A 16111-nucleotide genomic window follows, 5' to 3' on the forward strand; every position below is an offset into this window, starting at 1 on the left:
AACCACAGATTCTTGGGGTAGACTTTACAAAAGTGGTTTTGCCAGCATGTTGCTTTCACATCACAGACTTTCTTCCAGAATTTTAGCCTCTGTCGTTTTGGATTCCTAAGACGCCATCACCTCAAGAGCAGTGTGGGGGGGTTAGAAAATGGGGGCTTGTTTATAATGAAGAAGGAGATTCAAGAGGAGCTGTGATCAACTTCTGACTTCATGAGCCTTCCCCCCCCCCTTGTGAGTTCACACATGTGGTGGCCTGTGGCTCTTCTTCCCCAGAGCTCCCAACCCTGTGGCAACCAGTTCCCTCAGGGGAGCTAAAGACCCCACCTGGCATGGCCAGTCACTCTTGTAGAGCCAGTGGGGCCCACACAGCCCACTCTGCAGGGGCTGGCCAGCCTCCAGAGGAAGTGATGGGAGGGCTTGGGTGCATTCTGACCTTAACTGAATTCCTGGATGATGATGTGTGAATAATATGGCTTTTTGAGAGTCAACAGCTTGGGTGCTTTTTACAGGCAGGCCGTGGTGCTGAGTGAGCCATTTCCCCATTAATCATTTAGCTAGCTAGGTCAGCTGGCAAACAGTCCTGACAGCATTCTGTGGGATTCCTCTCCCTTCTGTCAGCAGCCACTCTTAAGCAGACATCAAAACTGCCATCAGGTCAGCCCCAGCCCACCCCCCAAATCTCGTCTCCAAGCTTCATGCCCAGCTCCTTTGCCTTGTTGGCTGTTTTGTTCTATGCATTATTCGGTCTCTGTGCCCTCCTGCTTCCTGTGTTACCCTGAACGGCCACAGAGCACCCTGTACCCACCTGAAGGGAGAAGGCATTCTTGCTGAGTGACATCTCAGAGAAGAGTTCCAGGATGGGCACACGGGTGACAAGGGCCAGATCACACCCTGCTGGCCTTTCCTAAGCCCCACACCCCGACACAGGTATCACCACCCAGAAGACTAGGACTTAAACAGCCCCTCCCACTCACAGTGTCTCCAGATTGTGCAGCCCCTCGAAGCTGTGGGTCCCCACGTGCTGGATGCGGTTGTTATGTAGATGCCTGTGTGGGAAGGAGAGGAGATGACGTCAGAGTGTGCGGCACAACCTTGGGGCCGGGGCAGACAGTGTACACAGCAGCAAAATGGAGGCGAAGTACCGACAGAACAACCCCAGTGCTCCAACCGCATTTCTCCAGGGACGAGCAAATTGGCCAAGACCCATTTCTGAAGCCACAATTGCCAAGGACTGACCACAGGCTGTATACCTTTTAGCCTTCCTAGAGAAAGCACCGAGAAGAGGAAAGCCTAGCCGAGGCTCCAGCAAACTCTGACTAAGCGCTGGGAGAGAGACCTGATGTCACAGAGGTTCACATCTGAGACTTCTTCCCTGGCCCTGCTCTGTAGAACTCAGCCAGCCTGACTCAGTGGCCAGACGTTCTTAGAGGAGCCAACAGCCAACCACTGCAGACAACATATAATTAAAGGCTAAGCTTCATTACAACGGGAGAGAGCTGTGGTCATGCTGAGAGAACAGGGGTGCTGGTGAGCTGAGGCAGCAAGCAAGGCGTCTTAGGGGAGAAGTGGCAATCCTCAGCAGGGCCTTCACAGGCAATGCACTTGAGTGGAGGGAAGGGATTCCAGGCACCGATGGGTGTCGGGAAGGGGCATGGGCTATCTGGCTGCACAGAGAGAATTTTGGGAGAGATTCCCAAGGAAAACAGTTGGCTGAAAGCAAGGCAAAACTGTCTTCTGCCTGCTCGTAATTGAGCAAAAATAACCAGACCAAACTCCACTCCACCTCAAGTCTCTCAGGGAGTAAAAGGCAGGCAAGGCACCCAGCCACTGTAGACCCACTGTGGGCCTTCTGGCCAAGCAAACGGTTTGGGGGTCTTCAAAAGTTCTTGTGTCAGAGAATGAGCTGGTGAGAACACAAACTCCGAGATTTGATCTCCACCCCCACCAAATCCCACTCTAATTTGTGAGGACTAACCATGTAAATATTCTTGTTTTCTTCTGTATCCTGTTGTCCATAGGGAACAGGCAAAAGAGAAGGTAAACCAAAAGCTTCAGGCTAATCATGGAGGTGAAAGCCAGAGGTATGTGGAGCCCAGGGGTACCCATGGGCAGAGGGACTAAACGCCACACTTCATTGGATGTGGCGGCGGATCAGCCCAGGTGGCCTTCCCTCCCCAAGATTGGCCAGCACCTCAGAGCATCCTGCCTGCCCCACCAACCCCATCAGGCTACACAATGGGGCAGAAGCCAGGTCTATGGACTTAACCCACACACTCCAGCTCCGAGGAGACAACCAGCAGAGCCTGGAGATGAGATGTTGGACCAGAGCTTCCTGAGGGTCCCTCCAAAAAATGAAAGCACAGGTCAACAAAGGGAGAAGAGGATTGTAAAGGGCAGCAAAGTTCCAAGCCTTGAAGAAAATACAATTAATACTGGGTGTGGTGGTGAAACCTGTAATCCCAGCCCTTTGGAAGTAGAGGCTGGAGGGTCAGGAGGTCAGAGTTACTCTTGGCTACATAGTGAGTGGAAACTAGCCTGGGCTACATGAGACCTTGCCTCAAAAAAAAAAAAAAAATTGCAATTGATGAATGAGGAATAGAAGGAAACTGATCACAGTTACCTTCTGCTACAAAACAACCTAAATGATATTTTGGAGAAAAAAAAATAATGAAAAATTACATTGTAGGTTAAGATAGTAAAGTTGGGGCCCCAAACTTCTTCTTCTTCTTCTTTTTTAATAAGAGCTAGTCAATTAGAAACAAGGAACAGAGTAGGCAGTGGTGAAAGTTGACTTGTATTTTAAAAAAAAAACAAAACTGGACACAGGGATCTGGAGAGATGAGTCAGTAGTTAAGCTGCTGTTCTCGCAGAGGACTGGGATTTAACTCCAGTTTTGGGGGATCTGACGCCCTCTTCTGGCAGCTGTGAGCACTGCATGCACCCAGGGCGCACGCATTTGGGCATGCACACTTATAAATGAAATAACAAAGACAAAGATAAAACTAGACATGCTCAGGGTAGGCATGGCAGGGTGAAACCAAAGTTAAGACAGTTAAAAACCCAGTCAGTGTGGGACATGTTAGCAACTGAGGTTTCTCCAGGAAAGAATCCCCCTGAGCATAAGCCCAAAGATACAGCAGTACCAAAAATTCTCTAGAAGACAGAACAGAATCTCCCATCAAAGGCATCCATTGTTCCGGGAAAATTAGATGCAGAACTTTCTGCGCTGTGGCATATTTGAGCTACGCTGTTAAAGTTCAAGAATTTACAAACATCTTTAGGCAGAAAAGGGAAATCACTTAGGAAGGGTAAAAAGCAGGCTGGCTGGAAAAGCTGCTTCTGAGCCACGAGGGCACTCAACCAAAAGCCGCCCAGCTAGATCGGGGAGGGCTGGAAGCCCTGTGAAGCTCCCATCCTCACCTGCTCCACCAGGTCCCAGTAAGGAAGACAGACTCTGCCCCCCAATTCAAGGATCTTCTGGTCCAGAAGGAAGACAACCCTTGCCTTTCTGAGCGAGGTTGTAACACTTTTACTATTTTCTTCTCCACTTGATCCCAACTCTAACCAAGTGTATTCCACCTGCCTCAGTTTCCCAGAGTCCCCTCCCTTCCTGTTCAGCTCTGATCCACCTCAGCTTCTAGACTTCCAGGCCTCCCACTCTCTCCTGTGAACTGTTCATTCAGCTCTAGAGTTGTGGCACCTCCAGGAGTGTAGCCAGAGATGTAGGCTGGGGCTTACAAGACTATCTACTGGTCATCACTAAAGAGAATTGCAGAATGTTCTGGCTTGTACTGCCAGTGTGGGAAAGGGTTCTGTACACGTCAGAGTGGCTCCCGAGCACAGGCTATGTTGGAGGGAACTGAATCTCTTCGGTCATACTTATCTGCCATATCTCCTGACAGGCCCCCATCCATACATGCGTTTTTGTGTTTTGTTTCTTTTAAGGCACTGTCTTATTTTAGAACCTGCACTGGATTCTGCAGTGCCATCCTCTGGCCTCAGCCTTCCAGGTTGTAGATTACAGCTGTGCACAGGTACACACCTCAGAGCCTACCCCTTTGTTCTTGTGGTTATTCTTCCTGATCTGCCTCCCGCGCTTCCCCACAGGGCATCTTGGGACAGCATCCTCCAGCCTTCTTTGCCTTCATTATTCTTCCCTCTCGAAACCCTCTTTCACACACTAATGGGAGACAGAGAAGTGGGCTTCCAGCTTCACCCTGTGCCAAGGGACCTGGTGTGTTTCAGTTTTGCTCCTCTGCACAAGCTTTTCTCCCTTGATTGTCCCTTCTGATACCCAGTGGGACCTCGCACCTTCTAGATCTATATTGGGCCTGAATCTCATGCCAGCTTCCTTGCTTCCAGCCAAGCCTTGAAGTTCTCTGGCACATTTTCTGCTCCGTGAAAACCTCAGGGGTAAGTCTATTCTTCCTTCAAAATGCCCCTTTCCGAGGCATACCCCCACCCATCCTTCCTGCTGCCTCCGAAGCTGAACCTTGATACAGGAGCACATCAGAACTGATTTTCCTGTCTCTGGTCTCCCTGTGTTTCCATCCATTCCTCATTCTAACCACCCTAAAAATAATCTTCTAATGTTTGCTTGAAAACCTGCAAGCTTCCCCCGCCCCAACAACTGGCAAATAAAGCCAGAGGTTTTGCTCTGACATGGTCTGTCCCCAAAGTCACCTCCTCAGCCTTTTCTCCCATATTCTGCACAAGGACTCTCTGCTACAGCTGGATGGCCCTGTTCACCAACAGCCAGACATGCCATCCCCTCCACCGTGTCATTAATGCTCTATCCCCCGTTGCTTCTCCGACCCCACTGTCTATCCGTGTTTCGACTCAGCCTTGCCTCCTCTGTGAAGCCGGCTTCTTTCCCACCCACAGGTGTGCGGCCTTCCTGCTCTTCCTGTGCTACAAATCTGCCTTTACCATGTAGCTGTAGTGACAAAAGTCTTAACTGCCTTGGTTGTTTTTCCTCCCAGAGGAAAGCCCTCTGGGCTGGCCATTGTGCCGCATTCCTCTGTGACCCTCAGCACACACACAGAGGCTCTCTGCACAGCATATTGTTGTCTACATAGCAGAGACCCATCCTAAAGTTCTCATTTTCCAGTCACCCTGTCTGTTACAGAGACTTGACCCTATTCCCATGTGAGGTCACAGGGACATCACCAAAGCTAAAACCAATCACACTGACTCCCAGAACAATGGAGGACAGGGCCATTCTAATAGAAGAGTGGACTCCACTGGGAACATTCCTGTTGGCTCTCTAAGTTCCTGAGACAGAACATTAGACAATTAAATCACCACCAACATCTTCATCTCTCACATGGAACTGAGCACCATCCATTCACGCTGGCCTAGAAAACCACACCACATTTTCAAGAACAAAGGAGGCAATGCTGCCATTTAGCAGAGTCGCTAACACACATGTTCCTGCAGCAATTAGTATATAACCCAGAGCAATTACACATGACCTCCAAGCCCTTAGTAATTAGACTATGAACTTACCAATCATTCATAGCAATTAGCTAGAAGCTAATTTGCACTGTAAAGTTCCCACTAGGAAGACAGAGTTAAAACCCCAGCCCCTATCCCTGCCAGGGATGCTATCTCCCAGGTAATTACCCTGCTGGGGCTTTGACATCTAATTACATGTGATGGCCTTTCCTGGTTCTTTAGGCCTGCAAAATTAGATGGATTTATTCTATCCCTATGCCAAAGCATATGACTGCATCTTTTGATTGTCAACTGTGGTGGGAATTACTTAAGAAACACTTGAATTATATTTCAATTAGTATGGGGTGGTTATTATATTTGTATAGTAAGAAAATAAAAGAACAGAAATATTTCTATTTCTGATTAGAATGATTAGTCCCCTAAGTGACTCTCACATTACTTCTATGAGCTTAATGTCATCTGGCTTTCAGATCATCCCATAGAGTCAAAAAGGGATGGTCATCTTCATTGTCTATGGAGCAGAAGCTGAAACAAGAAGGCTTGAACAACATGCAAAGAAGAGTAAAGCTCCCAACCCAACTGAAGAAAGCATGTAGCTTCCCATCCCTGCAGGCAGCGAGGACTGAAACAGCACTCACAGCACCACGAGACTGGTGAGGTTCTGGAAGGCATAGTCAGGGATGTGGTGGATGCGGTTGAGAGCCAAGGTCATGGCCTGTAGGGCAGGAAGGTTGTTGAGAGCTCTGACGGGAATCTCGGTGAGTGCATTGTCATCCAGCCAGAGGTGGCGGAGGGAGGACAGCCCCTCAAAGCTTCTCTCAGGGACCAGGGAGATGAGGTTAGCATCTAGGCGCCTGGTGGAAGAAAAAGAAGATGGAGAGGGATCAGTCCAATGCAGGTACAGATTAAGCTCAGGGCCTGGACTTGGAAAGACCTAACAGGCACTCTACGGTACTGCTTACCATATATCCCATCTCTTCAACATTCCAGCACACAATTTTTTATCCTTCATGGCATTTCTATATCTGACCCTAACTGCTCCTCTCAGATCCAACATAGAAGCCATAGGCCATTTGTGATAACCAGCATTTCCCCTGCATCCTTAGCTCCTCTGCCCTGAGTGTGACATTTCCCCCAATCCTGTCCACGCCAAGGAGATTAATGGACTTGTCCCCTACAGCGACAGAGAAAAATTTCTCCCTTCTAGACATAACTAATAAAAATGCTTCCTCAAAGATGTAAGCCATTCTGTTAGCTATCCCTGGTACCACCTGTCTCTCAAACACCTTTAAGTTTTTATGGGTCTTGTCAAAGCCCTGGGACTCCTAGATACATTGATGACCTATTGAAGGTACAAGTATGCAACAAACCCTTTGTGGTGGCTTGAAAAAGAATGTCTCCCACAGGCTCATAGATCTGAATGCTTAGTCACCAGGGAGTGGCACCATTTGAAGGGATTAGAAGGATTGAGAGGTGTGGCCTTGTTGGAGGAAGAGCGTCACTGGAGATGGGCCTTGAGATTTCAAAAGCCCATACCAAGCCAAGATTCCCAGAGTCTCAGTCTTTCTCTGTCTCTCTTTCTCTGTCTCTCTCCCTCTCCCCGCCCCCACCTCTCTCTGACAATAGATCAGGATGTAGCTCTCAGCTGCTGCTCCAGCACCTCTAGCTGGAGAGTTTCTCCCAGGAATTCATGAGACCATCAGTGATGGTACTGCTAACTTAGGCAGACACAGAAGCATTGTTAACCTGTTTCAAGCAGGTTTGTGCTTCCTACCATGACGATGATGGGCTAAAACTCCGAAGCTGTAAGCAAGTCCGCAGTTATGTGCTTTCACATAATAGTTGTATTGCTTATGGAATTTCCTTGCAAAAACAAATCACTGGCTTCTCAGACCAGGTTAATGAAAGATGGGTGACTATGTGCACAGAGATTCCAGGGCATAAAACACTTGGCATGATCCCTAGAAAACTTAGCTCTGCAGATAGAGTAAGATACCTTATCTTTTCACAGGTCTGTCCAGGCCATGAGATGCTACTGTTTCTGCCTCAGTCTGGGGCTTAGACTGAAACTCTGTTGTCTGCACAGGGAACAAAGATAAACGGATCTGTGACAAGCTCTTGCATAGACTTTGCTGTCCTAAAGGGCTCTGAGCTCTGAGCCATGGTTCTCCCACACAGATTTCTGGTATCTATTGTGGAAACCTCAGGTCTTGTTCACAAAGCTTGAAGTTCAAAATCCTGAATCCAAAGGGGGAAATGTTTGACTGGGAGAGTGGGAAGAAGTGATTTCCCTTTATCCCAACAGCACAAGCCTGTTTGGAAAAGGTTAGCAATGCTTCCATGCCTTGCCTAAGTTACATCCCTGATGGACTCATGCATCCCTAGAGAAACTCCCAGGCATTGGGCAGACTCTGAGAGACAGGCTGACAAATAGCCTTTGGTTATGAGGACAAATTTATTAGGTCACTCTGAAGGCTGCAATTAGGAAAGACCTCCCACCACATCAGCATAGGTGATGGGAGGTACTTGAAAATCTGTGTTAATCTCCACTATTTATGATAACCAAGATAAGGAAACTAGATGTCCATCAACAGGTGAGTGGATAAAGAAAGCATGGCATATACACCCCCATATAAAAGTTTTCTATTGTATATGGAATCTTGATCAAATATATCATATGTATAGATTGGGGATATAGCTCAGTGGCAAAATAGTTTCACGCTATACTCAAGAGCACAGAAAATAAATAAGTAAACAATGTGTGTATTTATGTATATAGATACATATATATAATAGATATGTAATATGATATATGAAATATTGATATATAATAATGTATAATACATATATAATATGATATGAAAGTAGAAGGAATATTATATGTGATTGAGGAAAAGCTTAAAAGGGGGTGGGCAGAAACAAGAGAGGGCAATGGGTCAGCAAGAGAAGAACAATTATTGCCTGTTTTTTCTCATGCATCATCTAGTTATAACTATGCATACAAACATATATGTTTATATGGCATTAAAGCAGAAGGTGGGGCTGGAGTGGTGGCTCAGAGTGAAGGGCATTTGTCTTACAGAGGGCCTCAGTTCAGTTCCCAGAACCCACATGGTGGCTCACAAGCATCTGTAACTCCAGTTTCAGGGGATCTGACATCCTTTTCTGACTTCCATGGGTACTGCATGCAAAGGGTAGGTAGATTATATACAATAGATACATATCTATATAAATATATAGATATATTCAGGAAAAGTATTCACACATAAAAAAGTATATATGCCATGTGCATATATACATATATATACAGGAAAAACACTTGTACATACAAGAGCAAAGCAAATCTTTTTTTAAAAGAAGGTGAGACCGTTGAGAGACCAGCAGAAGTGGGCAGGAGGCTCAAAGGAGAGTAGTGAAGGGTGGGAAATATGGGTGGTATACAATGATGTACATTATGAAAATGTCATAACAAAATGCATTATTTTGTACACTAATTAAAATAATGAATTTTTAAAAGAACCTGGTAAGGCCAGCCTTTGCTATAGTAAGTGACCACCACAGACATGGCTCCTCATCACTGTATGTGGGACAGCTTTGACTAGAGGGAGCCCTGTGAAAATATAGGCTCGCCCTTTCCTGGAAGATCTCAGAAGGACTGGGGGTGGGGACGGGGCTCACCCCTGAAGATGTCATAGATGTTTCTATTTATTGTATACGGTGTTCTGCCTGCACATGCACCTGCATGCCAGGAGAGGGCGACAGACCTCATTATAGATGGTTATGAGCCATTATGTAGCTGCTGGGAATCGAACCTAGGACCTCTGGAACATCAGTCGGTATTCTCAGCCTCTGAGCCATCTCTCCAGCCCCTGTCATAGATGTTTCTAGACAGATGTGGGAGCCACCACATTAGGAGACACTAGCTGGTGCCTTCAGGAAGAGGTCACTTGGGTATAAGCCCAGCTCTGTGTCAAAAACAGTGTTGGCAAAATGTCGACCACCAAGAAGATGTCATGTCTACTTGGCACAGCCTATAGTCATTAGGAAATTCAGGTTGACAGTCACAGTGCAGTACTGTGACACCCAGTCCAGGGCATCAGGGAAGGCCACCAGGGGGATGTGACATTGGCATGGAGACCTGCCAGCCATCAGTCTGGTGAGGGAGTGCAGCACTCCAAGCAGAGCAAACTGCATGTGGGAAAAACTGAAGAAAAAAGTCCTGAAACAATGAAGGTCTTCCCGGAGGGGAAATGTAGAAAAGAGGGGGCGAGGTGCCTGGTGGGGTTTCAGGGGCCTCGGGCAATGCCATGTTATAGGAAATGGGAGCCTCTAAAGATTTGGGTTCTTCCTCTGATCTTCCCATTCCTGCCCCCATCTCACCTCTCCCCCAGATCCACCCCTCCTCCTTTCTAAGCCTGGCAAGAACATCACTGCTTTTGCTTTAGAATCAAGACAAAACTGATGTTTTTTTTTTTTTTTGAGACAAGGTTTCTTTCCTTGTGTCACTCTGTAGATCAGGCTGGCCCGAACTCTCAGAGATCCACCTGCCTCTGCCTTCCAAGTGCCAAGATTAAAGGCATGTGCCGCTGTCACCCAGCAAGTCTGATGATCATATACAGGTAATATATACTCATTTTTAAAAGAAAGGAAAAGCTGAGTGTGGTGGCGCCTGTCATCCAAGCACTTGAGAGGCAGAGAGGCAGGGCTATCGGGAGTTCAAGGTCATTCTTGACTTCAGGAGGCTAGCCTGGGCTAAGTAAGATCCGATTTCCAAGACATCTTCCCTTCCAAAAGCCCAAATTATAAAATAAAATAAAGGGGAAGGAGGAGGGAAGGTCCCCTTGGAGAGAGGGCCACTAGGTATTGGGGAAGGGTAATATTAGGGAAGACACTAACCAGGTGTCAGGGAGCTGGGACCCAGCTAGTCTTCAGGCCTGAACTTTGCCCTCTACCACTGCCTGCCTAATGGGTAAATTCACAGAGCCGTGAACCCTGACTTCCCCATATGGGTGATGTCACCTTCCCTGAAGTGCAGGCAGCTCTGCAGTGACAATCATGACACCATCAGTAATCAGTTTCTATTTCTAAACACTTATCATATGCTAGATACAGGGCCAGGTACAGGTATATGACCTGTGTCTGTTCAACACTACCACAAGATGGTTCTAACTACCCCCACTTCACAGGGATTAGGCTAAATCACTCAGCTAGTGAGCCAAAGACATGGTGAGATTTGAACCCTTGTCTGCTGACACTCAAATCCATGACACTGGTACTCCAGACACAGTGAGAACCTGCTCACCTACTTATGGGAGACAGGAAGTGGGACAGGATGTGTGTGTGGGTGGGATGGGGGCAACTTTTAATCCTGTGAGCCTAAGATGGATGGAAGTCAGTTATTTGAAATCAACAACTTGGTTTTTGTTTGTTTATTTACTTTTGTATGTTTGTGGGCGCACATGTGGAGCTCAGAGGATAACTTATAAGAGTCAGCTCACTCCTCCCACCATGTGGCTTTCAGGGTCCCATCTCAGGAGACGGAACTCAGTTCATCGGGCTTGGAAGCAAGTGACCTTAGATGCCCACTGAGCCATCTTGCCAACCCCAGAAAGTCGTTTCGGTTTGAATTGATATATGTGAACACACATGTATGCCTACACACATGTATGCTACACACATGTGCACACTACGGTCCTGATCAGTCCACTTCCTGCATTTTTCACAAAGAGAGCTTGGGTAAGGCTCCTGCAACCAGCTAGTCATTTAGCATCTAAAGGCTTCCAGTGGGGATCTGTGATGGAGCAAACCCTGGCTGGTACTGTAGGGTGTAGTGAAGAGAAACACCTGCTTCCAGCCAGGGATGGAGGGACACACCTAAAATACCAAGACCCAAAGACAGGGGCAAGATGGGCAAGAAGTCAATGCATAATGAGTTCAAGGCAAGCTTGCGCTTCAAAGTGAGACTCCTAAGCATCAGCAGCAGCATACATACTGCCCGATTAAATTGGAATTTCATATAAGTGAAGACTTTTGGCAAAAATGTGTCCCGTGTAATATTTAAAGCCATGCTCAGTAAAATTTAAATATCAGGTAAAGGATAAGTGTGCCCCCCCGGCAAGATTTTTATTTTGGGGGATGAGAGAGATGGTGCAGTGGTTCTTGCAGAAGACCTGAGTTTGGTTCCCAACACCCGTGTCAGGTGGTTCACGATGCAATTCCAGAGGAGTCTGATGACTCTGGTCCCTGTAGGTATCCCACAGATGTCAAAATACACATACTTGTCATTTACAAATAAGCTTTTTTTTTTTTTACATTTTAGATTCATTTATTTTATGCGTACGGGTGTTTTGCCTGCGTGTATATGCATGTGCATTACATGCATGCCTGGTGAAAAGGGCACCAGATCTCCTAGACTGGAGTTTAGGGACGCTTTGTGAATCGAGTGGATGCTAAGAACTAAACCTGGGTCCTTTTATGTGCTTTTAGCCACCGAGCCCCACTAAAAGAAATCTGGAAATGTATTTGAGTTTTATCCCGAATGGAGAATGGGGATTTCACTGTTAGATACAGCCACACATCTCCTTTTAGCCTGTGAATGGTACCAATGTCCTTCATTGCCCCCCTGTCTTCTATCCCCTTAACAGATAGCCTATCTAGAGATGCTCTGGTGACCCCAGGGAGGAGCAGGGCATCTGGCAATGGTAGGTCTTGGAGGCTTTGGTTGTGAGGATAACTCATGGTGTTGAGTTCAAATGACTCAGGCCTCCTGCCCCGGGAGGGAAGCAGTAAGCCAGCTCCAATCCCCCCCCCCCCCCCCCCGCCACCACCATCACCTCCAGGGTGGCCTGACTCTTAGAGACCTGCAAGGTCTTAGACCCTGCTGCAAAGAAACCTCTCCAGCTCTTTCCCCTCCTGGCTCCTTCATAGGATGGGCACCTTCTAGCCCCTTTGAGGGAGGGTTCAGGCTCCACTGGGGCACCTAGACCTATGGGGTAAATAGGTTTCCCTGCCACCTCAGAGTGGAAGGGGCTGATGGGGGCTTCTGTACTGCCAGCAGAGCCTGCCTTTGGGGACTAAGAACTTCCAGCATTGCTCCCGCCCGCAGGTGGGCGAGCCAACCCTGACTATGGTTTGGCAGGCGGAAGACAGCAATTATACCAATTAAACGCTGGAATAAAATCAACACCGCTCCTCTCCCCCACGTGGGCTTGGCCCCTCCAGTGTTTTCCGATTAGAATTCTTCACTGTGGTGATGGGGCAGATTAGCAGGGCCCTGGCAGGCCAGTTGGGGCTTGCCTGGGCTTTGGGGAAATAGCTTAACATCTTCCTACTTCCAAGCCTGGTGTTGAGGTAGAGGCAACAGGTAGGCCGCCGAGAGGGTCTAGCTCCAAGATTTCTTGGGAAGAAGGGAACATGATTGTCCCATGACCAACGTGAGTAGAGAACCTACAAGGGCTGTAGCAAGAGAGTCTCAGGTTAGACAGCAGGAAACAGTCCACAGAGGCTGACCCAAAAGACCGGCTGGGGACCTGAAGGATGCTGGCCTAGCTCATGCCACACCAGGATCTCGATACCCTGAGATATCAAGAGAAATGCCAAATGGAGCAGCATCAGGTCTGAAACTTGAATTCAGGGCTTCTTTCTGCTCTACTACTCCAACTCTCCCTCTCCCGCTCCTCCCCAGACTGATGAGAAGGGCTTAGGATGTAGCTGTTGGTAAAGCACTTTCCTAATGCATACAAGGTGGTGAGAGTGTACGCACACACGTAGAAAACGGAGGCAGGGAGGGAATCATGTTCAAGTTACTTCCCAGCTATGTGGTTTGAGGTCCGCTGGGGCTACAGGAGACCTTGTCTCAAATAAACATAAATAGGTAGGTAGGTAGGTTGGTATATAGATGATAGACAGACAGATATCAAAGTATGACAAGAGGACAAAGTTGTAGGAAAACATGCTTTTACAGATACAGAGGAGCAGATAAAAATAAAACTTTCAGGAACTTCTTCCTCGATGGGCCACTAACTGACCCATGAAGTTGCCAGGGATTCTTTTACATTTATGTATATGAGTGTTTTGCCTGCATACATGTTAATGTTCATGTGTTTGCCATGTCAATAGAGGTCAGAAGGAGAAGGGAATAGTATCCCCTGGGAACTGGAATTATGGTGGGTCTGTGAACCACGATGCGGGTGCTGGGAACTGAACCTGGATCTTCTGGAAGAGCAGCCAGGGCTCTTAACCTCTGAGCCACCCCTCCAGCCCCTGCCAGTGATTCTCTTAAAGGGAAAGTTCTTTAGAAGCCCCAGGCTTGGCGTCCAGCAATTGTGCTTGCTTTCTGAGTCCAGACTGGCTGGAATCTAAAGGCCGATTGGCTGCAGGGAGACCAAGCAGACAGCCGGGAAACCAGAGTATCCATCTCTTCTGTCCTGCTGAGGTTAATTATGATTTAGGTCTCCTCTCCCGCGAGGGCACACGGAGTGAAAGATGTAGCAGATACAGGACAGGGGCCTTCAAGGGCAGAGGTCTTGGCCAGAAAGCAGCATCAGGAGGGAAGGTGGTACAAAGGAAGCTCCTTGTAGCTGGGGCACATCTGGAGAGGGAGCTCTGCTTCTCATCCAATCAGAGAGCACTAGGCCTTTAGGTCCCTCCTATAGCGAGGGTGGCCCCTTCACTGGAAAAAAACCCTTCTGCTGGTCTCATTGATCCACAGTATTTTTGGAGAAGAAGGATAGAGGTTCTGTTTCAGACATTCAAGTTCAGAGCCAGAGCGAGAACCCACGTGTACCAGTCACCCAGTGACCAACCCCTGGCCACTTGCTGGGCCCCTGCCCTCACTCCAGCCCAGCTACCTCTGCTTTCTTAGGAGTCTGCCTCCACTCGGACCCTGAAGGCCTACTACATAATTTTCAAGATCCAACATGTGACATCCTGTCCAACATTAGTGAAGAATTTCACAGTGACCCTGGGGATGGAGAGTCATGCATAGATTCCCAGCCCTTGGGTAGAAACTTGACTAAAAGATCAGACCAGACCAGACTACATAGTGAGTTCTAGGTCAGCCTGGGGTATGGGGGCCCAGACTCAGAAAAACCAAACCAAACCCAGGGTGGTAAAAACAGCACTAAACCTTACTCAAACCTTCCCCAGGAGTGATGGGCGATTTCTGTTCCCATTACCTAACTGGAACTGTGAAGAGAAGGAAGACGTTGGAAGAGAGAGAGACTGAGAACGAGAAAGCTTCAAGCAGTTGTTGCTTGCTTGGGCCTAAGCCAGGCCTCCATTTTCATCTTTCAGCCCTCTCTCTGGCTCTAAAGAGGCATGGATGGACTTTTGGTGGCGCACTGGAGATCAGAGAGAGGAGAAAAAATGGAGTGTAGGGTTCTTGGGCATTGATAAAGGTAGAAGGGGAAGATGGGAAAGAGATTGAGAACAAGAGGGGAGAGAGAAGGAGGATGGGGGAGGAAAGGGAAGGGGAAGGGAGGAGAAAGGGAGGGAGAGGGAGAGGGGGAAGTGAGGAGGAAGAGAGGGAGAGGGGGAAGGGAGGGAGAGGGGGAAGAGAGGAGGAAGGGAGGGAGAGGAAGAGGGGGAAGGGAGGAAGAAGGGAGGGAGAGGGAGAGAGGGAAGGGAGGAGGAAGGGAGGGAGAGGGGGAAGGGAGGAGGAAGGGAGGGAGAGGGAGAGAGGGAAGGTAGGGAAAGAAAGAGGGGAAGGAGTGAGGGGAAGGGGGAGGGAAAGGGGAGAGAAAGGAAGAGGGGGAGGGGGAAGCAGGATGGGGAGGGAGGGGAAAGGGGGAGAGAAGGGAGGGGGAAGAGGCGAGAGGGAAAAGAAGACGGGGAGGAGGGAGCGAGAGGGGGAGGGAGGGAGAGAGAGACAGAGAGAGAGAGAGAGAGAGAGAGAAGAGAGAGAGAGAGAGAGAGAGAGAGAGAGAGAGAGAGAGAGAGAGAGAGAGAGAGAAACAGCCACTATGGAAATGGTAATTCTGTGGAGAAAATATTCTACATAGGAGCCGTTGATTGCCTGGAGGGACCAACAGCCCTGACCAAGAGCCTGCCAGGGAAAGTAAGGGTTCCAGAAGGGGCAGGCTGGCACCTGCACAGCAGCGAGGAGGAGCCCCAGGCCTCTGCAGGCACCAAGGGCCCCTGGCTCCCGCCCCAGCACTAGCCTCTGTACAAGTTGCCAGCTTCTGCACAGAGGCCATGGGGCTCCAATGGTATGGGGGTGGGCTCCCGTGCACAGCATGCCTAGCCCTGCTCGGTATAAGGGCTATCTGTCCAGGACTGAGCAGACTGCACCGGACTCTGAGTACCTTTGTCTGCATACACACTGCGTCCACTCCAAGGCTCTTGTGTCATGAGGACCTCCAGAAAGCTCTGCTGCTCTGGAAGTAACCCCTGCTGCCTACCAGGTTGTCTCAAATGCCCCTCGGTATGGACAGCATCCAACTAATGGATTAAACTCAACACTTTCATGCCAACGTTGGGCTCAGTTCTGGGACCCAGCTCGAGTAGCACATAGTGTCCCCGCCACAGACATTCTCAGCCTTCTTCCTCTACTGTTAACTAAGACTATATGTCTTAGTGGCTCAGTGGCCTTAGCTGGTGGGTAGTGAGGACTAGCTGTCTGGCAGGTGTAGCGAGCATTATACACGCATCTTCT

General features: G+C 48.5%; 1 protein-coding gene across 2 annotated transcripts in view; it reads right to left on the bottom strand.

The window, feature by feature from the left end:
* The window catches only part of LGR6 (leucine rich repeat containing G protein-coupled receptor 6), a gene marked incomplete at its 5' end in the record, with an annotated part of 114683 nt that overhangs the window by 35004 nt on the left and 63568 nt on the right, over window positions 1-16111 (bottom strand). For both annotated transcript variants that reach the window (XM_080917701.1, XM_080917702.1), the window contains 2 exons: window positions 975-1046; window positions 6096-6311. In XM_080917701.1, the coding sequence (XP_080773827.1) occupies window positions 975-1046; window positions 6096-6311 (288 nt within the window). The remainder of the gene's footprint in view (window positions 1-974; window positions 1047-6095; window positions 6312-16111) is intronic.

Source organism: Micromys minutus (assembly GCF_963924665.1).
Source record: "Micromys minutus genome assembly, chromosome: 6".
Taxonomy (NCBI): Eukaryota; Metazoa; Chordata; class Mammalia; order Rodentia; family Muridae; genus Micromys; species Micromys minutus.